A 22,460-nucleotide genomic window follows, 5' to 3' on the forward strand; every position below is an offset into this window, starting at 1 on the left:
GCAGTTCGTTCAGCTCCAGCAGCCCGCTCAGGTGTGTTCAGGTGCTGCATTATTCACACAGAGCTCAGCAGCTCTAATTAAACCCTGGAGAGGCGAGTGAAGGCAGCTGCAGATACATGCGGCCTGGAGATGATGTGGATTTCTGATTTAGACCACAACTCCCACATGAGCCGCATCAATTTTCACCTCCAAGCAGGCAGAGAAATGTATGGTTTTCTTTTTTTACAGCTCCCTGTAGCTCCAACATCATCCCACAGAAACACATGGAGATACAGAGCTCTCTGCATATGTTCTCATCAAACAGCTGCATGCTGGGAATCTTGGGACATCCAGGAGGGCCTGACTTCTGTGTCCTAATATAACTATCACGACTATAACCACAATGCAATATCACACTTATAATTGACAGTATTAAAAAAAAAGATTAGAGCCGATGAGACAGAAACAGAGAAATTGCTTATTCTTCTTCTGCCCTGTCAAAACCTGCCGCCTGCATTACCCATGATCCAACGGTGTGTGTGTGTGTGTGTGTTACGCTTGATGCAGCTAATGACAAAGGGAGGCTGCAGATGTATTGTCAGCTCACATCAGTCTAACTGCACACCCCCAGATTTATTCACTCTTCTTCAGATGGATGTGAGTGACATCACTTCAGGACATTTCTAAAACACACAAAACAACGATGCCAAAAATGAAGCGCCTTTTTCTCTTAACAGGCTGTTTTTCCACTGAAGAAGAAGGACTATGGATTTTATACAGTCCTCCTCTGTAAGGAGAGTACCTTCATTAAGATGTCTTTTGGTGAGCGTAACAGGAGTGACATAAAATCAGATTTCAATTTTCATGTGTATTTTTAAGTTCAGCGTGAACATCATACTTACATACAGGCATACATACGTAAATATTATTTTAATTATTGAAATACTATTTAATTGACACTCAGACTTGTTAATTTGGCATCATCAAAGGCAAAGTGACTGAAATCTGTCTTTCCTTCAGTTGAAGTGACGGCTATCTGAGAAAAAAGCCAAATATTAAATAAAGATGTAAGAAATCCATCTAGTCCAGTTTTAAAACAGCTGGAGCAACACATGAAAACATTCATAATTTAGAATGCCGGCTCATTTTTAAGACAATCAAGTTTCATTCGGGATCTTGCAGTTATTTGAAGAGCTGATTATTTCAGAGAAAAGCGTGTTTCAGTTTAAATTAATCTAATTGAGGACTGTTTCTTAGGGGATGAAATGATGAAACAATAAAAAATGATCAAAGTCTTATATATTAATGACAAATTGAGTTCAATTATGTCCAGGAATAGTTGGGTAGAAGAAGAGGTCTGATTTGGAATCAGTCTTTTTCATTTGTTGTCGTTTTGTTTTGCTGTTTGTCCATCCTGTCCCCTGGAACGTCTCTGTATGTCCTCCACACTGATGCGGCTGCTGCAGGTCTGCTGACAGCTCACCTCCCAGGAAACTACAGACACACAGCTGAGCCTCCTCCGCCCGACTGCTGCTCTCCTCTCAGGTCCAACCTGGATGCTGCTGGCGACGAATTGTTGCATAGCAACTGTCGGCTGAACACGGAGAGCGTTCCTCCTGTTTGGAGCCGCCAACCTCAAAAGATGTCATTATGTGGGCAGACTCGCCCACATGGGTCAGTGTCGGCCAATAGCCACGGGGGCGCTTACTCCTCTGCTCTCTCCCCGTGTCCACGTCCTGTACAGCCGCTGTGGACACACACACACACTTTTATCTTTGTAAGGACCCTCGCTGACATAATCTGGTCCTGCTCATCTTCGTCCAAAATGTCCTCCTATTGTCTAAAGGTCAAAGTGGTCTTCAGGGTGCAACACTACACATACACACACACGGCTAATGTAAAATTGCAAAGTGGCCTTGGAAATATATGAAAATTAAAAACTTCAACGATAATAATGAATGCAAGAATAAGTCAAAGAAACAAAAAAACAATAGTCAGACGCACAAATGTATTTTTGTGACCATTCACAAAAACAACAGTGACCACGAAACAAACACAAAAGGATAAAAAAATGACAGCAAGAAACACAAGAGGTCAGAAAATTGAATGTTTTTTGTAATTTCAAGAATAATTAATTTTATGCTTTCAGAGAAAGTCATCAAGGAGAGAGGTTGTTATTATTATTATTATTACCATTATTATTATGTGTTCTATTTTCTATAGATACATTCTATTTGATTTAATTTGTTTCTTTATTGGCTGTACTTTTTTTGTGCACAGCAGTTTCTGGAGATATAAATCATCTTGTATCTGAAAGGTCCCAGACACATTTTAATAGCATTACATTGTGAACACTGAGCTTTTAACCAAAATGGGGCCTGTAACTGGCCCTCATCAGTAAAACTATGTAACCTCTAATCTGTGGCTCTACAGAAAACACTGGAAACGCTGGTGCGAGGACTGCGGGCTACAGGTCTGATAATGGTTCTTACATTCCAATTTTAATTAAACCCTGCAGGAGAAATCTGACTCCTTATCATGAAAGAGAAATGCCTGCTTTTAAAGTGGAATTGGTACGAGTTCCCATTTCAAACTGCTCCTTCTCACAGGCAGGAAATGTCTGTGCTGTTACTGTATTTGATCTTAACCGCAGCATTCAGAGGAGACAGTTCATCCGTCCATTCATTCCATCTGACACAACCTTACTCCTCTTTTAATAAAGAATAATAATTCCTCCTGCACAGACACTCCACGGTTATCCTGATGAATAATAAACTCTTCCCTTTAATAAAACAAGCTCCACAGAGAGCTCGGGGCAGGAGCAGAGCCACTGCAGGTTGGTTCATACCGTTTGTTTCTGCTCTACAGATTTATTTTAGCAGACAAAATCTCTGCAGGTCCTTCAACGGATGCTAGATGAAACTGTTGGTGATACTGAGATGAATTAGAAAAAACGAAATAAAACCATTTAGCTGTTCTTTGTTGGCTCCAGATGTGGGCCCTCCGACAGACTGGACTAATCCAAAGTTGGTGCTCTCCTGTTGGAATGATTTATGATGATATCAGTTATACCAATATTTACCTAATGTCATTATAATGAAGCCAATCTATCAATCCACGGCCATTTATAATAATTATAAATAATATTGATGTCGTTGTCGATGATAGTAATGATAATAAACTCAAAGATTTAAACCCGTGCTGCTCTGATTGAGCCAAACCGGAAGTCTTTAAGACCCGGGGGGCGGCTGGTGACGTCGACAACAACAGGAAGTCTGAATTCACGTTGCCGGTAGGTGTGTTAGCCTCCGTAACTTTAGCTTCGCTGTCGCCGTTATAGTTGTGCTTTTAACGGCAGCACTGGGACTTCCGGGTTCTCTCCGGTGTGTTGGACCGAGTCATCGGTACCGGGGGCTCGCGCCACAGACCGAACAACTCCCTCCGCCGTTACCTGTTAGCAGCTAACTGCTAGCTGTAGCGCTACGGTGTGTGCTAACGGTTAGCCGCTAACAGTCAGTGGAAACTGGCTGAGGAGAACTTTCAGGAGAAGTTGTCTGTTTCTGTGGCTGACTGGGGGCAGTTGTGGGTCCGTTGTGGGTCCGTTGTGGGTCCGCTGTGGGCCCGCTGTGGGACCGTTGTGGGTCCGTTGTGGGAGAGTTTCCTCCTCAGGTCCGGGGGTTGTTGGTCTCTGGACGTCCTGTGGAGGCTCTGCAGAGGTCGTTAAAGTCCCCTGTTGTTGTTGTTTTTATTATTTGTGTGATGTTAAAGTGGTATTTTAACTGCGTGGGTTGTTCAGGATCTGTGCTGCTGTCTTGGATTTTTAAATTCTTGTTCAATGTTTCGCTTATTTCTGAACATGAAATAATAAGGTTGATGTAAACGAGCTGGAGTTCACCCAACAGGTAATTTAATAATTAATGATAATGGTCAAACTTCAGCGTCTGAAACCTTCAGGAAGTTGAAGCTTAATTCATTTTAATTTTATTTATCTAAATCTTTTTAGGAGTATTTAAGGATTTCATACTTTACTTTGTGTTGTTTCAAAGTGTAAATGTGCATGAAATCATAAATTACAAAAATAAAATGTTAAACAACTGAGATTCAGCCTCACACATCCTGTTGAATGTTAAAGCTGGTTTTTGGATTAAATTAACCACAACTGGATAAATTAAACAATTTAAATTCAGGTTTTGAATACATAGTTTTAAGTTAATTATAAAACAGAGATATTAAATATTTTCTCATTTGCTGTTTTTGCATCTTGAATCACTAAACAATGATTTCATTTAGGTTTGAACTTTTAGTCACCTGAAGCTATCACTTTGGGACTTTTGAGTGACGTGTTTGCTAATTTCTGGCTAAACAATAACAAAATAATTGAAAAATAATAAATGATAATTTTAGTTCTAAGTCTTGAGCAGAATTTGGGAGCAGCCCTGTTGTGTTGCAGTAATAAGAATTTGATTTGCTGTTGTATATTTCTTTTCATATAACACATGGGACTGCAACATAATCCCCACCACCGTGGATAATGTTACGCTGTCTTGTTGCTGAAAGAGTGTTTGAGAAGAAGACTTGATTAAATGTGAGCTATTACAGATGCAATCAGCAGAGCTGCTGTTCTCCCTCCTCAGGAGCCACAAATAGGTTCTTTGTTGTGGACTCAAATGACTTTCTGTCACACAACCATGAAAAACAAACAAAAGTACGTGACATGAAGAAAAGTACGAATGAAGTAAAATGCTGCTGAGAAACCAGGCCATGTATGAACCTGCTGGGGGTGAAAAGTGACTTTGAAAAGGTTTGAATTGAACGTTGTTAAACCTACAGAAAAACAAGGTAGAATAAATACAGAAATGAGATGCCGTTAATTAAAGTCATTGGAATAATAATTTGTCACGTATCACTAAACTAAAAGATTAGAACTCCACAAACAGGTTCAGACAAACGACTGAGCCTCTGAAAGAAAACTCAGGGACCGTTGAGCACCCAAACATCCTGCAAAACCAACATGGCCACAGGTGGTCAGCTTGGGTTGTGATTACAGAAAGAAAGAAATCAGAAAAATCTGAATATAAATATTTATTTTATATAAAAATGAAATGTTTTGATTGTGTGGAACTGGCAAATCCAAGCTCTGCCCACAAGTCTCAGTTATGGTGATGATGTTTAGTGAAACTTTCTGTTCAGGATGTTGAAGTTTAAGAACTTGAGAAATTGTAAGTCTGGAGGGCAAACAAGTGCACAAACAATGACAATCCTCCTGTGCACAGATATAATCAGACCAGCTGTCTCCCAATTTATGTTTCTATTCATGCATGAACTAAACAATATCCAGCAAAATACTTTAGATGCAGCATGTGAAGAAACAGAAATTGAACTTGGAGTCCAAACTTAATGTTTCATCACTCTGGGATTCAAGAATGGCAGAAAAAAAGATGAAGAATGAAGAATGAGGAAGTTTGTTGTGAACTCGCGCTTTGAGAAAAACACCTTTACACCCAGAAGCGCCAGATTTACTTTACTTTAAAACATACGAGACATGTTTTAAAATCTGGAAATGTTTGGTTTGTTTTCACTCTATATTTCTGTTCAGCCTTGTACAAAAGTGATGTATTTATAGATATATTTCCTTGGTAAGTTGTTGAATTTCTATTTCTACTCCAGCACATATTTCACTTTTTGCTCAGTTACTTGTTAGATTGCAGATTCAGATGAACACAAATCAATAAAAATAAAAAATGAATTCTGAATACAGTCCAGAAGAGTTTTTCTGAAGGTGACCTGCTGGTAGTTCAATGACACATTTTGTTTTTGATATTTAATGTTAATAAACAATAACTCGTATGTAAAACTAAATGTCTCCAGTTATCGGCCTGTTAGCTATCAAACAGAAGACCAGCTCAGTCTGACACAGCTCGTGGTGCGTTGAAGAATCTTTAATATCCCAGAGGGGCTGTTTTCTGTGCAGCCGGCAGCGCATTCAAAACAGACACGCCACATGACAAAACAAATATGTGGAGCACAATTGGTCAAATTCAGGGTGCTGTTTGCAAAAGCAGTGGCTGTCTGTTCGTTTTGCGTTTGGGCAGACTGATTGTGCGGCCTGAGAGTGTGTTTTCAGTGCAGTCTACTTTTACATTTGAGGGTGAGGACAATAAAACATTCTCATAAAAGTCTGGTCTACATCAAAAATGCACTTCTTGGTAGTTTAAAGAAATCTGAATAATTTACAATAACAACATACATTTTGTTCTCACATCGTGCGTTAGAGGGATGTGGAGGTGTTGTGTTGTAATGTGGTTACTGCTGGTTGTGTTACCTGGTGTTAACTGGAGTCCTGCTGCTCTCTGATGTTTGGTTGCCTCAGAGTCTCAGCAGGAAGGAGCAGCAGGGCCACAAAATTGTTGAGGGGTGAAATGAAAAACTCCACCATCAGAAATATCAGACTGTAGTGTAACGCCATATCCGCTGCTTCTCTGTCAGATTTTTTAGGCAGTGACATCACTTGTGGTTTCATTTTTGTGTCTCTTGTTGAGTTGGTTCTGACAGCTGATATTTTCTCAGTGAGAACACCTCGAAGGGCCTCTTTGGGTGGGCGTGTTTGGTGGCGGCTCGTTGTGGTTATTTCTGTGCTGTCAAGTAGCTTTAAGCTCATATTTGTGGCCCAGTGTGGCTGTCTGAGCTAATGACAGCGGCACAAACTGCCCATTAGGCCTCCGAGGTGAGCGGAGCAGGGATTTCTGTCATGCTCTCCGGCTGCCCTGGGCTAAAGAGTCACGTCTGGTGTTCAGCATGACGGACAAATCCCATTTCTGTCCTCCCAGCGTACAGTCAACACCGCCACCCGTCCAGTAATCACCTTAGTTTTGGCTGAGCGAGCGCGGTCATGGCCGGCATCACGCAGCCCGGAGATGAATAAATATTTGGTGATGAGGTTAAAGAGATTATCCAGCAAATGACTTATTTCATATTCGCGCCTGGTCGAGGTGACTCTTTGTCGCCTTGTTGTTGGTGCGATGTGTTTGTCAGCTGTGAAATGAGCCGCCGGTGTTCGTGCTCTCCAGAGGATGAGTCCGCCACACGATCCAGGACCGGTTTGATCCTGTTCAGCACAGATTGGACCGAGCTGTGAAGATTTTGAGTAAATTTATCAAATTATTATGAAGTAATTTTTATTAAACATCGTAACAAACATTGTGTAAAGTGATGATGGACATGAACCATATTATTGGGATGCAATTTTGATTAATTCATAACAATGTTACTGTGAACAGATCGGACTGTTAAAATGTCAACCAGAAATACGTTTGATTTTCATGGATATTATTATAAATATTATGAACAACATTAATTTGGAACATTCATGTTTTATTCTTTATATTTTCCAATATTGCAGGATTTGAACATAGCCCTAATCATTTTTATTACTATTGGATATCATTATGATTCATTGTATTTAACATGATCAAATACAAAAATATTTTGTTACATGAATGTGAGTGTTTTGCACAAGATGTTTTATTTCTGTCATCCATCAGTGAGCGATACTTTTAGGTGGTTGTTTATGAATTTGAATATGACATTTTCGGAGCCTGTTTGTGCTCCCCTCAGGATGAACCCTTTTTAATAAGTGACCTGTCGATGAATCCGACACGTTGATGCAGCAGACCTGAGGAACTGATTATTGATTAATGTGGATTTTTGTGGCATCTATAACTTGTACGTCGTAAACTGCTGGATGTAAGCAGGTTAATGAAGCTGCTGATTCACAGCTCTGAGCTTAATGAGCTCCAGATATTGATTTGATTGATTGAAGCCACAAAAACACGGTTTGCTGGCTCTAAAAGCATTTTCTGACGGCAGCAGTAAAAACCTCTGGCAGTGCAGTCTTTACATATTTAGCTCGTTGTGAGTCACATCAAAAGCCTCAGTTGTGTAACTAATGCTGCAGCCATCACTTCACTTTCTGTTTATATCGCGGCCTTCCCGTTGGAGCCCAGCCAGTCAGATCTCCGTCTGCAGACTGTCGGCCATGATGGAGCTCCTGCCAGAGAAAAATCTCTGATCGATTGGGGCTTTCTGTAATTGAGGAACACAAAGCCGATGGAGTTGGGTGGTTTTTCTGGGTCTGTCAGCTGTGATGTCGAGCTGCTGACTTTGGCTCTTTGCTCTGGAGGCAGCAGACTGTCCTGCTGAGAATTATGGGTAATCGGCTGGAAAAGTCCCAGTGATTTGAAGCGTCCGTTTCATTGGCAGGTGGAGGTGAACTTCAGGTTCGGGTCAGATTGGACATCTGTCTTTTATCCATTTTGAAAAACTTTGGAAACCCCATTATTCCAATAATGAGAAGAAATGAAGTTAGAAACAGTAACAAAATAATAATGGGAGATAATGGGAAATTTTTGTATTTTCACTTATTAAACTTGTACTTAATTAAAATCTTACATTCATTTCATCAGCTGGGATTTATAACTCTGTATTGGAATTTGGGCCAGAGTATGATTTCTGTTTTATTAAAGACAAAAACAGGTTTTTTGTTTTTCCAGCCCTTTAGACCTGATCAGATAAAGATAGAAAGTTCAGTTTTTTGTTGGACCTTTCTTTGGTTATTCTGATTGTCTTTCTTTTTTTTCATTCTACCTGTGTTGTTTTTAGTTAATTCTTTAGCTACTGTCCCTCGATTACAGAGAACAGAGTCTGAACTGAGTCTCATATATAAACCACTGAAGTTGAGCTGATTCTGAATATTTGGAGACATTTTTAAAAATTAAAAAACACAAATGCATAAAAAACTGTAACTGAATGTGTTAATGTGAAAAAATAATAAATCCTTTATTGATCCCCAGGGCAGATTCTGTGTGATAGAATATATGTATAATATATGATCGATGTGTTAGGCTGACGTAATTATACCTGTTATTCCTGAATGTCCCCCTGAAGGGATAAAAAAATAAAATATCTCTGAAACTAAAACCACAGATGTGCGATGTTGGGTCTAGACTCTCCACCTTCCTGCTGGGACGGATATAAATCTTTACAGCTCCTCACAAACATCATTTCATTAAAGAGGCTGAGTAATTTCCTCCAACAGCTGGAAGCTGTAGTTTTAAGGCTGTGTGTTAGTCGGCCAGATGTAAGGCAGCTAATTGTTCCTGTTGGGGGGGGGGGGGGGGGCGTCCTGGACTGCATCTGTGAGATGCTGTCTCAACTGGTGGCAGTATCTTCAAATCAGCAGTGTCAGTTTCCTCCACTCTTCCTAACTTATTAAACTTATTTGTGGGTCAGGGCTTTTCTACGGCTCCCCGTCTGCTCTCCCTACAAAGTCCAGAACTGCTGCTGAGGCAGAGGTGGAGCTGGTTCGGGGGGGTGGGGGGGTCTCTCAGCGTCCCTGCTGTCTCGCTGCATCCTCCCCCTGTGGATTTATCAGTCTGGAAAAGCTTTGGAACGCCAACATTACTCACCGGCTGAGATGGAGTCCAGCCCGGAGACCCAGAAATTCAATTCAGGCAATTGGAGCAAAAGCGCAGCACAATGTGTCAGCGTGATTTGGGCCGATATGCTGACCTGAGGTCTGCGGCCCAGCTTCTGTAGCCAGCCTCATCTGAATTAACTGGAAACGTTTAGTGGGACTGAGTTTGTTGAACTCTGCTTTTAGACAGAAAGAGGCCTCCTCATCCCTCGCTGGCCGACTTCACTCGGCTCCTTTATGGTCTCTTATTTCTGCGTCTGCTGCAGTCTAATAGCCCCCCAATAAGTGTTTGTTTATGATAACCTGCCTGGTCTATTGCCACAGCTTGTTACCGAGCTGCTCCTGCATATTGAGCAGCAGCATGAATACCAATGCTGAGAGAGGGATGTGCTGCATTAAGTCGTTTGTCACCATGTCGACAATATTAATGCCTTTTCTGGAGACTTGATAAAGACTGTTTCTCCGGCGCAGAGCCACGGTGACACAGACAGCCGGTCCTGGACCAGGACCCGTGGAGGGCCAGGTCTCCGAAGTCCCTTTATTATCACTCATTCTTATTCTCTTCATGCTGTTCTGCAGGTTCGCCATCCGGTTCTTATCGTTTGTTTTTTCTGCATTAATGAGTTTTGGTACAATAGAAGCTGAGAGTTTCTCTTCCTCCTCACGTTTCAGCTCGGCACAAACAAATGAAAAACAAACTCCCATTCAGGCTTTTTCTGTGGCGGGGCAGTGATGAAACAGCCAGGCGCATGAAAAAAAAAATAGAATGAGAACTTTTTGGCGTCTTCTGTTTCAGACTTTTATCGGATCTGTAGTTGAGCTCGTCTGAGCTTTGTTGTCACAGAGACTGGATCTGGACCCCGTGCTCTGAAGAGCCTTAAACCTTCTCTCCATCCAATGACCAGTCGTAAAGAAAAGTCAGATAGTATTGAAGTCTATGGGAAAATGTCCCTCCTCCTCAGTCTCTAGTTTCAAGTCAATACATATACAATGCAATATCCTATATATTTTTACAGTTCCAGATTGGTCTTTATGTGTCTTGTATGGTTTTTCTGTCAATGTGTTAAAGCAGCCATCAGTTCCATTTTTCACGTGTTCTATTAAAATGAAGCGCATATTAGGAAATGACCAGAACTCCTTTTAAGACAAAGATTTTAAATTTAAATCATGACAGTGATAATAACTTCCTTTTGCAGCCCAGAAGGATTCAGATTGACTCTCTAGTTTTCACCTGTCAGCTGAAAAAATCTGCCGCGGTGCTGCGCTATTGATAAGATGGATTTTTAATTAAAAAGCAGAGGAAGAAGCTGCAGTTTGGGGGTTTTCCTGTATGTTATGATCTGGACAGAGGAAGTGCTTTTTCATTTGGCTGTGACTTTGATGTGGAACCTGCTGCGTCAGCCACAAGGCTTAAAGGAAACTTGTAGGAAACAAAATGGTTTTCATTGGAGCGCCGGCAGGCGCCGAGGTGTCGGTGCAGAAACAGGTCGACTGTAAAACGGAGCGGAAACCTGGAAGCTGCACATCCAGCTTCCTCTGATCACACACTTGTTCTCCGTGAGGGGAATTATGCGGCCGGCTGTAATGGCAATATGTTGGTGTCAGGACGGGTTGTTATGCCAGAATGGATTTTCTGCTCCGGCGCCGGAGTTTCCTCCCTGCAGCACACAGAGCCCAGCAGAGGCAGATCACTGCGGTTAATAGGACGAAACATAGACCGAGGCCGCAAACAGGCTGCTTTGTGTGTCAGTGTGTAACCAACCTTGTCACCCAACAGCTGCAGCTTAAACCATCAAATGACTCTCAGGGTGACGTGTGTTTGTTTTAATGAGGAGCTGAAGTCAGGATGTTGTCAGCGTAGCTTAGTTTAGCTTTACATGAAGCCTGAAATCACAGATAACATGGTTGTTTCTATTTTTTATCTAAAATGATGAAAAATATTTCAGAGGAGCAAAGATTCTGTATTTCTGTGAGAAGTGGAGAATGAATCTCATCTTTTATTCTGTCCTCTCTGATCAATGAACATCCTGAGAGGCTTCTGAGCGGACGATGAGCAGGATGGTTGTTTGATTCCCTTCATCAGTTCTGTCAGGCGTCTTGTCTTGTCTTTTTTTTTCTTAACGACACAATAGAAAAATAAAATGATGAAATCAATCAGGAAAGATTTAGTTTGTTTTCTGAGCGATGATCTCTGATTAAAGTCTTTACTGAGTCGCAGACAGAACCAGCCTCCACCTTCAGATGTTGGAGCTGGGGGGGCGTTAATGTACAGTTTCATCTGAGGCCTTGTGATGGGGGGGTAACAGCTGTAGCAGAACTCCAGAGTGGGACAGTGGACATCCACACAAGGCTGTTAGTTGGTAGCTGGAGGCAGCGGTGCATGGCCGCCGCCGCCTGCTGGTCAGCTATTTCACGCCTGTCTGGACTGAAGTGGATGAAAAAGTGTGTGTGGGGGTCGGTGGCGTTAAAATTTTCCCCCAGAAACACAACTGTTGTGCTGTGTGTGTTTACAACATGTTTGTGTATTTGACTGTTTTCTGTTTGTGTTTTCTGATGCTGCAGATAACCCAGGAGGAGTTGTGTGTTAACTGTGTGCAGTTGTGTAGTTGTGACCTGACGATTTGTTGTTTGTGTGTCTGGTGATCATGCTGTGTGGCCACTCTGATCAGTTTCCTGTGTTTTTCCCATCAGCCCCTGCTGCTGCATCGAGCCGTTCTGCACTCAGAGATCGATAAAGTTGAATGGAACGTTGTGTGATTCTGAGTTGTTTACTTCCTGTTTTCCTCACATTGTTGTTGTTTCCTGTCCAGGTGATGGCTCAGCAGGCAGCGGGGCGGCGCTACCTGAAGGTGTTTGTTAGCGGCTTCTTTGTGGCCATCCCTGTGACCGTCACCGTCCTCGATCGATTCGCCTACGTGGCTCGAGTGGAAGGAGCGTCGATGCAGGTGAGATCCATCAACCAATCAGAGCCAGGGGAAAAAGAACTCTGTGCCCTGACCCCGAGGTCAAAGGTTAACAGGAAGCTGGTCCTCTCTCACACACAGACACACACTGTAGTTGAAATCACTTTGAATTCATCTCGTGGGAGGGGAATGTTTTTCTGAGCTCAACGTAACGATGTGACAACCCAAACTAGTTTTATGAGTCGCTATGGAGTGTTGGTGCGGAGGATGATGTTTGGATAACAGTGGGAGTCAAAGTGATATCCAGATGCCGTTGGTATTTTCAAAATAAGAGTCCCCACATCAGAGGTCTGGTGGGATTTTAACCAGCATCTTCTTTTAAAGAATGTTAACCAGGCGGCCATGTTGGACTCATTCTCCTCCAAACAGTAAACAAGCTGCTCCTCGTCTGAGAGGCAGAGCTGTAAAGACGGAAAAAAACAAAGTGCCTGTTGGGTTTTGACCGAGTTGGTTTCCTGTCGTGCGGCTCGTTATCTCCGACATGTGTTGCATTATGCATAAAACAATCTGCTCTCTATTTTTAATGAGAATGAATATTAACACTGGATGTTGCTCCGTGCTTCGTGTTGTGTTTCCGTGTGCTCCAGGGTCACAAGGTCGACCTCCGCAGAACCTCTCAGGAGTCGCCAGGTCCAACCGAGGATTAATGAAACTCAGTTGCAGCTGTGTGTGGTGTTTTTGTGTTTAGTTTTTTCTGACAGTTGGTCAGCTGTGACTGACTCTGGTTCACCCAGGTGGACTTTTATTCTGGACAGTGTGTTTATGAAGCTTCGCTCCTCCGTGACTTCACTCTGCCAGATGCATAAATAAACAAGTTCACATTATATTCACATCCACTGCTGCTGCATGAGAGGAAGGGGGACGGTGACCTAGAAGGGGCAGCGAGTCATTCCCATTATTCGCCATCCTTTTCGCCGTGTTGTGGCGAAGGTTCCTGCGTCGTGCGGTGAAAGGGATGGAGTGGTGATGGGTCAAAGGAGCTGCTCACTTTGCTGCTGCAGCCGTTTGATAAACACTTGGCTCCTTCTGGGGCATAAACAGAAAAAGGTGCCTCCGAGGACACGTCTGATTGGCCGACCTCACAGACCCAGGCAGCTGTTATCTTATCTCATGTGTCAGTCTTTCATTTTAAATTAGCATGAGATCTTTTCCTCAGCCTCACCATCCTGTGACTCTTCTTATAGTAACCATGGCGACAGAGGTAGCCACATTGTCCATTTTTTCATCATTGTAACCATGGCAACGGCAGCAAGGCACACCTCAGGCGAAGCTGTGTTATGCTAAGCTAATGGTTTCCAGCAGACGGCTGGTGAGGCGTGAGCGTGGCGTCGACCTGAACGTCTAAACTTAATGAGCTAAATTTTCCCAAAATTGTCAAACTTTCATCCTGAAACTCAGATCTGAGTGAAACGGAGGCCTCATTATTCTGCAGCTGTCGCCGTTCTTCCTCACAGCTGACTGTTTGGTCCGAGATTTTAACAGCAGGTTCATCACAGAACAGCAAGAACCAAAACACACACAGCAAGACAGAGTCTGTGTGTGTGTCATCCTTTCTGCAGAGTTTGGGGTTGTTGTCATGGAAACAGCCTTCCTGAGCTGTAAGGGGAGGTTCTGGATGTGAACCCATTCAGGTTATCTGAGTTTCATTAGATGTAAATTCCCCAAAAATGAATTTTCTCACGGCTGAACTTTCTGTTTTCACGTTGTGATTCACTTGCCTCATTCGAACTTTCATATTCATTCACTGTAAGCTCCTTTTTCTTGTTGATTTGTGGGAATTAGTTAATTTTGCCGGCTGTCCAGGCTGCTGTGGCTTTATCTGCAGTCCATCACAGAGACAGAGCCCAACAACAGACATGTCGTTGTCTTGTCCCACGCTGGGAACCCAACCGGGACTTTTTTTCTCATGATCAAATAATCTGTTGATTTTTAAAATATGTTTCTTTTTTTATCAGATTTTCACAGACGTGAAAATGTCTTCATCACATTTTTTATTTGTATTGACCAACAGGCAAAAGCATTCAATAAACAAACTGATAGAAAATCCGCTACCTAATCATTTCAGAACTCGTGAAGTGTGGACGCTGACTCTGTAAAGTCACCCGTCTATGGAAAAATGAAAATGGATGAAACTAGAAAATCCTCCACAGACCGGATGGTTTCATTTCAGAGACCTCTGTAGACCAGATCTTCTGAAGGATTTTGGCTCCAGCTCATAACTGAGGTGACATTAATGACTGAAGTGGGTCAACCAGACCAGCAGACATTTAGACTTGAAGAAACATTTCAGGAACGATGACCGAGACAAGCTTCCTTCACATGACACTTAGAGAAAAACAAATCTGATGTTGTAGCTCAAAATATTAAAGATGTAAAAATGCTCAGAGCCGTCATTAGCACACGACCTGCCAGTGGTGATAAACATCTCAAAGCAATTTACAATTTAATAGGTTTACATAATGATGCTCCGTATCTGCTGTTGGCAAAACTAAAATACGAACTGTTATTATTTGTGGCTGCAGCGTTAGATCAGATAAAGTTCCTGGTTGTGTCCTTTTATGCTTTGGCTGCTGACTGTCGAGGTTAACGAACCGTCCTGTTGGACTGACCAGGTCGGTCCTGCAGTGTGGAGGAGGATCAGGCTTCTGGTTCATCAAAACTCTTCTTCAGGAACTTCTTCTGCGCTTAATGATCAAACAATCTTCCTATGAATTCATAAAGTCGGTGCAGCAGCAGAGTTCCTGAAACAATGCAGCATGTAATGTGGTAAAATATGACTGCGAGGGGAGCTGATGAAGTATCCAGCCCTGACTGATAAACTCTCTGGCTGACAGCACTCTGTGGGATATTTACTTTGGGGGGACGACGGATAAAAGATATTCTGTCAATTACCCCACTGAGCGTGAAATGGCCTGCGCACATCCTTTTTAATGAAACCGTCGTGTTGCTCGTCGGTGAGCGGGCCTCGTCACACGTGCGTCCTCTCACAAAGTGACACCAAACAAGCTGTAAGAATAATGATGTTGTTGTCGCTGAGGTAGGCGTGGGGGGGGCTTCACAGGCGAGGATGTGAGGAAGCTGTCATGGAGGACACGACTGGTGGAAGATTTGTCCGACACGGTGGGAGAGAAACTCTGAGTCCAAATACAGAAGAAACGAATGTTCTCATGTAGATTAATGACTTCAGACTGTGTAGTTCATGTCAACTCAAAACACTGCAGATGTGTGTTAAATTACAAGCAGGAATAGCAAAACCCAAATATCTGCCTGGTGAGTTCTGTCGCTGTAATTCAACAGACCTGCACAAATGTGATCACAGTTCCAAAAACGACATACTTCATTCTTTCTGGCTTGAATGCCTGCTGACACTCAGATTTCAAATTCTGAAGTGTCCTTGAATGCACCAGTTGCTGATAAAATGAGAGGGACAAAAGGGAGGAAGGAAAGGACTATAAAACTGAACTATTCTCTGTAAAACTGCAGTGAAATAAAAACCACTCATGTTCCTTTTAAAGGCACAGACTTTACGGCAGCGTTAACTGTCTCACCATCACAACATAGCAGGTTAACTGGAGCAGAAATCCAGCAGCGGTGTCAGCGAAGAGCTCTTATATAACCACGCTAAATCATAACGGAGGTGTTGGTTTGAGCCCGGTGCAAACCTGTAGCACTATTTCATCCAGAGTATAACTCCACAACTCTGACTGTTTGGGGAGAAACTGTCCCTAAAGGAGCCATGAGCAGCATTTTACCATCCATAAATCAGCGGCACATAAATTTTGGGACACCGCTGTAATAACCATAAGGGACCTCGTTAAGGCAGCGCGATAATTCACAGTCGTCCGTTTGGTGAGAAGCTGAGTGAAAGAAAGGGAGAAACTGACAGTGAATGATGCAGGCAGAGAGGACCTGCAGGAAAAGAGCAATTTTGATTATTCTCTTTTAAAGAAGCGGCTGGTAATTAGTGAAAAAACTTTGAAATTCTGCAATAATAATTTTGATTATCTGTAAAAAGTCCTTTGTGCAAACATCAGGAGCGGCGTGTGAAACCCAAAGGGCACAGCTGATTAAAGAGGGCTGACTCGTTTGACTTCTCTGAAACTGCAGAAGTGAGAGTAGACCAACACTCAAACACAGGAAAATGATGTTAGCTTGGCTGTCCCACCAATCAAACAGATGGAGGCGGAACCAGGGCGTCCAGATTCTGATCCACATGTGAAGAAACCCGAATTAAACCTGTGTGTGGCCCATGAGACTGAAGTGAATGAATGTTTGACCTTTTGACCAAACTACGTTTGCCGTCCCTCCGACCCGCCTCATGTTGTGCTTTGTGTGTGCAGCCGTCCCTGAACCCAGAGGGGGGGTCCGACTGTGACGTGGTCCTGCTGAACCGCTGGAGTGTGAGGAACTATCGGGTCCAACGAGGCGACATCGTCTCCGTCGTGTGAGTACTTTCCTCTTTCTTGTTTTGTGATGAAATCAGCAGGTGAGTCATGTGACCACTCTAAAGAGGTCCGGCCTTCCTCTTTCCTCAACATCCCGATCTGGACTGCTCACAGATCTAAAATACCTGAGACCTTCAGCGAGGTCCGTGTCAAAGAGCTGGTCCAGGAGTTTGGTTCATGTTCTGTCTCATGAATCTAAAACAAACCAATGTTAAATTCACTTTATAATGAAGCTCTACGTAACAAACGATCTATCGATCCATGTTTGCTTAAATGATTCACCAAAATCTGTGGATGTCTCTTTAGTGAATGAATAATTTCATAGTTCTTGTTCTGATACTTTCATGTCGAGGGGAACAGAATCAGTAGCTCTGGAGGGTTTCTGAGGATGGGATGTTTGGGCAGCTTCTGTCGTGGCTCAGGCTTCACACGGGCTGATTTGTCGGGAGGACGGACCACCCCTCCATAACCGACACAGCTCTCTTTCTGTTTGTGAGTCCTCTCCAGCTCCAAGCTGTAATTTCCCGATCTCAACCTGAGATCTGCTCCTGTGTCTGAACTCAGGACGAGCCCCCACCTCCTGTGCCGGACAGGCAGAGCGGCCCTGTGACATTATCAGCCCGTCCCTCTGTGTCTGGTCCTCCTCCATCCTGTTTACCTGCCAGCTGCTTTTGAAGGACGTTTTTTTTCCCGAAGTGTCCGCTCCTGAAACAGATCTGTATCAGCTCACCTCACTGAAATCCCTCATAAAGCTGCGTCCATCATCTGCCGGGAACATTGCCTCTGCTTTAAATTTCAAATGTGATACGGCAGCACTGCGGGGGGGCTGAGGGGGGCTCCTGCTTATAATTGGCCCTCATTTTAAAGGAAAATTGTTCAGGGGAATGTGGCTGTCTGCAGAGTAATTTCTTATTTACAGAATGCCTCTCATTTTCAGAGCGTGCTGGCGAAGGGAAATGATGGCACTCTGTATTTCTGAGCGCGCTGCGCTGCCACAGGTGTTTGTCATGCTCTCAGCACAGACCATTACTGACCTGATTGATTTCATGTTCAACTGTGAACACAATCATTTGCCTCTGAGCGGCCTCACAACCAATTTCTGCAAAATATAATTTTCTCTGAGATCAGGAGGAAATGTTTCTCGTGGGTTTTAAATAAGCGTCACCAGAGATGAATAACAAAGTTCCCTGTTTGGTTTTGTTCCTGCTGAAGGTTTTGATGGCAGCCATATTGGCGGGGAGGTGGGTTTCAGTTTCAGTCTGTGAATATAGCATCCGTGGAAACCTTCAAACGAGCAGCAGCGTCCTCTTGAGTCAAAGAGACAACAGCTGACAAACATCTGGAGTTTTGGATGTCATCGCACTCTTTTGGTTTTGAGGTGCCAAGAGGAACACATTCCTGGAGTTTTCACAATAAAACGTCCAACAGAGTTTCTGAGAGTCTCTGATTAAGAAGCTGAAACTTCTTGAGTGTTTGTTTGACATGACGACCTGCTGTTGAGGTTTTTTTAAGCCTTCCCAAAGTTTAACCCTTTAAAGTCTCACCAGCAGCTGTAAAATTACAGCCTGCAACCGTTTTTAAAGTTCATAACTAAATCAAGAGCTGGAAAGCTTCCCTGACAGCATCCAGACTTGAGCAGCCCTGTGAGCATGTTTTCATCCCACCACGCTTCATTTTAATACCTCCTGTCATTTCAGCTCATTACAAAGACTCTTTCTTCTTGTTATTTTTTACCTACATGCCTTCTTTAGCAAAGTCTCAGGAGATGAGGGCAGACGCCAAAACCGCATGTTTAGTTTTTTCCCTTTATTTTTTATTTTATTTTTTTACAAAGGCTTAAACCCACAGGAAAGAAGCAAAACCAGAAAATAGAGGAAATGAAGAACAAACTGTTCAGGTGAGGAAACATAAAAGCCCGTAGAGTTTCTAAAAGCATCTCAACCTGAATGAGATGACAAACAGAGATGCAAATGACGAGAGAGGAAACTCAAAACAAACAAGGATGCAGAAACAAGGCGAGAAAAGGATGAAATGAATGAGCCTGGTTTGTGTGTTTGAGGCGTCGTGAACAGATTTTATTTCTGATGCTTTTGTTCAAGGTTCAGTTTATCTAAAGGTTTTGTAATAACAAAATAACAAAACACCTGCTCCCGACAACATTGATGTGTCGACACAGAGATGACAAAAATCTCAACAAATATGCTGCGTTTGACTCACACTACACTCAGCAAGTTTAAAAAGTTTGACAAAACATTCACAGTTTTGAAAAATGAAGTTAAAACCTGCAGACCACTTTGAGTCCAGGTCCAGTTCCTGTTACGTTAAAATGTCCAACTACAGCAGAAATAAAGATGTTTACAGTCTGGAAAAATCTGCTTCAGCTGTAAAACAAATTTTTTCCTTCTTGATGACAGCCAAGATGGTGTCTGTGGAGCAACTCAGTCTGAGCGCCACGATGATGTCACAGCAGCTACGGCCATCTTTATTTACAGTCAGAATGACAGCAGTAAACAAGGCAAATCAAATATTGGTCAGACCTGTAAAATAAATTACGGAAGTGAATTCAGAAGCATCCAGACTGATGTGATCTAACACATCACAAACCACAGCTGCTTTAATAAACCTAACAAACCAGCTGAATACAGCCGCAATTTAACTGAGTGATAATGAAGCAAGCTGCTGTTAATCGTGTGTGGATGGAAATTACATCCAAGTTTCACGGCGCAGTGCCTTTTTTCCTCTGGTTAATAAGCATTAGCATTAATTGCTGTCGGTCCCACTTACAGAAATATGACATCTGTGTTCAGCTAAAAACCCTTAAAGGTCCCCACAGTCTAAAAGTTCTCGAGTAAACTTTCAGGATGTTCTTCAAACGTTGAAAGAGAACAAACCAGAAATGTAAAAAATGTCTTTTGACAGATGGTGACACCTCATCAGGAGACCCTGAATGAGGAAACGGCTTCTTTTAATTCATTTGTACATATGTGGTCAGATTCCTGCTCAGATTTACGGCCCTGCCCATTTTATATCATCTGGTAAATAATCGGGTAGAAAACTGTAAAACAGCGACGGAGCGACCTTCACTGACTCCTCTGCGGTAGGTGAGTGTCTGTGTGTGTCTGTGTGTGTCTGTGTGTGTCACTGGAGACATTTTAAGGGGCATTTTTTTCTGGCCCTGACCACTTTGAAGGTAAATCCTCCAGTTCAGCATCAGAGATGGCTAAATGATCAATGCCAACGAGGCCCTCGTCATCCTATAATATTCGTATTGGCTTTCTTATTGGTGACGTAAACAAACGTCTGGGTTCGTTAGCGTAGCTTAGCATAAAGACTCTATTAGCATGGCGGTCACATTAAAGCAGAATTATGAAAATTCGTGCTGTTTTATTTCCAAATGTTGCATGTTCAGTTGTTTTGTTAGTTATTTTTTTTATTCATGATTGGTACCAAAATAATTGTGTGGATGCAGTTTCTGTTATCAAAAGGAAAGTTCAGAATGCTGCATTATGGGTACAATTTGAAACAGTCTGAAAATCAGGAATAAAAAAAGTATTAAGTGTAAAAGAAAGAAAGAAGAAACAGATTGAAATGACAGCAGACTGATTCACTTAGACTTGAATCAGATGCATTTATGATGAGAAATTCTAAAACAAATTGAAAATAAATTGCAGCGTGGGAATAGAAGGCAGAATACGTGACAACATAAATGTACAAACAGACATAACGAGCAGCTAAACGGCGTTCACATTAATAAGTTAGAGTCCATTATGTCTCAGAATGCAGACGGTGTTTATAGCTGGGAGTCCCTAATCTGTAAGACTACACCTGAATTCATGTGGGGTTTTAAACTCGTTTCCATTAAACACGTATTAGAGCCTCACTAATTAAATGGGCCCTCTGAGGCCTCGGCCTTCAAGAAGGGAAGCAGGCCTGTGCAGCTAAATTCACTGAAGCCTTGGCCCTGGATTGGCTGAAAGCTGGGGGCGGAGTCAGGTGCAGGATACTTCCATCCAGACGGGGATCGAACCTCCGACTTTGTCCTCAGTGGACGTCCCGCTCTAAGAGATAAAACAGACTGACCTGTCTCTGTTCCCACTTCCCCTCTCCTCCTCTCTGCTGTGATGCATGCTGGGTAGCAGGAAGCGGCGGCGGTGGCGTCCACGCTGGCTGTTGTTCTCTTTTGGGGATTCATCTCCTTCCTCTCCTTCTTACCAAGATGGAAGCCGTTCAGACAGATCTCCTCCCTGAGCAAGCGGGGGATTACCTCCATGTGTAGCGTTTCCTCCCACCCGCCGCCGTCAGTCGGTTGACATATTGAGGGCGCGATGAAAGCTTAGCGTTACCGCCAGAGGGAGCAAGTGGAGGCCTTTTTAACCTCAGCAGGGCGCAGTTTCATATTTCAGGGCGTCGTCTTCTTCACGGCCTTGTGTTCACGGCGTGAAGAGGCAACGACTGTCGCACAATCAGCCGCACAATAACTACACAGTAAATGCATCACGAGTCTGGGCAGGCCGTTTAGTGCTGCTGGTAGTTTACAACAGAGACATCAGAGAGCAGGCTGGAGACCATCAGGGGGACTTGTAATGAAGTGTATGGGAAAATGTCTGTCTGAAATACAACATGATTTTCCTTTTCCGTACACAGCCATAAAGGTGTAAATGTCAGAAAGATTGTTTTATCTGCAGCTCCGTTTAAATGCTCTCTTGTGAGGATTTTCTAAATATATTGAATTTGCAGACTCCACCTGCATTTGGTGGACGGAGAAAGTGAGATTTCCTGTTTAGACCTTTTGCTGCCTGTTTTCTTTTTGGGTAACTCCTCCTGTCGACGTGCCCTTGAGTCTCCTCCTGCGGCGGGGAACTGTTGCCTCGCCCCCCGCCGGAGAAGTGGGGGCAACAGAATCTGACTGTGTAAACTAGTTTCAGGCAACATGTGGAGCTGAGCTGGAGGCTGCAGCTGCTCCTTCTACTTTAACGCTTTGATCTGGCTAATTCTTCTTCTGCTGCTGGGAGGCTTTCCTGCGGCCCCCAGCTCCCAGCAGGCTTTGTGTCACCACTGTTTTAACACGGTTATGTTAATCGGCCGCCCGGTGGAGAGGCATTTAAACGTAGAGCTGACACAGTGAAGGCTCCACCAGAAGCCCGGCTCTTTAACTTTTAATAACAACTCACTTTCCCTCTTATTGATATTTGTTTTCATTTTGTCGTCGGCTCTCTGACTGTAAAGAATCTGTCACAAAGAATTAGCTGAAGAAATCCTGTTTATGTCCGACTTGCTGAACCAAGAACTGGGATTTTCAGTGTCGTTTTACAGGAAAATCAATACGTGGTTATGTAGAGACAGCAAATTTACTGCAATACAATACGCTGCATGGCATCAGTCCATTAAATCACAGCTCTGTGGTTCATTTCCACAGTAATGATGACAAATTAAGACCACATAAAGTTTATATTTCCATGTCAGCTCTTTGGCTCTTACATCCAGACTGCTGATAGTTTCCATGCACTTTAAATAATCAGCTTATGAGCTCTGAGAGTTTTTTCAGTATTCCCCTTAAATTTCCCCTCAAGCAGGTTTAAAGTCAGATGAAACGTTTCCCTG

The 22,460-nt window shown here is 43.0% G+C and overlaps 1 protein-coding gene across 8 annotated transcripts in view; it reads left to right on the plus strand.

Moving 5' to 3' along the window:
- The first annotated feature begins 3,252 nt into the window (after positions 1-3,252).
- immp2l (inner mitochondrial membrane peptidase subunit 2) overlaps positions 3,253-22,460 on the plus strand; it is a 79,704-nt gene continuing 60,496 nt past the window's right edge. For 7 of the 8 annotated variants that reach the window (XR_003841802.1, XR_003841804.1, XR_003841803.1 and 4 more), the window contains exons 1-3: positions 3,255-3,271; positions 12,262-12,396; positions 16,755-16,858. Coding sequence is in view for 4 of the 8 variants with exons in the window: in XM_029523129.1 (XP_029378989.1) it covers positions 12,265-12,396; positions 16,755-16,858 (236 nt within the window). In the remaining 4 variants the exon portion in view is untranslated. Of the gene's footprint in view, positions 3,276-12,261; positions 12,397-16,754; positions 16,859-22,460 lie in introns of all 8 variants that reach the window. The other variant, XM_029523127.1, reaches the window with a different exon arrangement.

The sequence above is a fragment of the Echeneis naucrates genome, chromosome 16 (genome assembly GCF_900963305.1).
Source record: "Echeneis naucrates chromosome 16, fEcheNa1.1, whole genome shotgun sequence".
Taxonomy (NCBI): Eukaryota; Metazoa; Chordata; class Actinopteri; order Carangiformes; family Echeneidae; genus Echeneis; species Echeneis naucrates.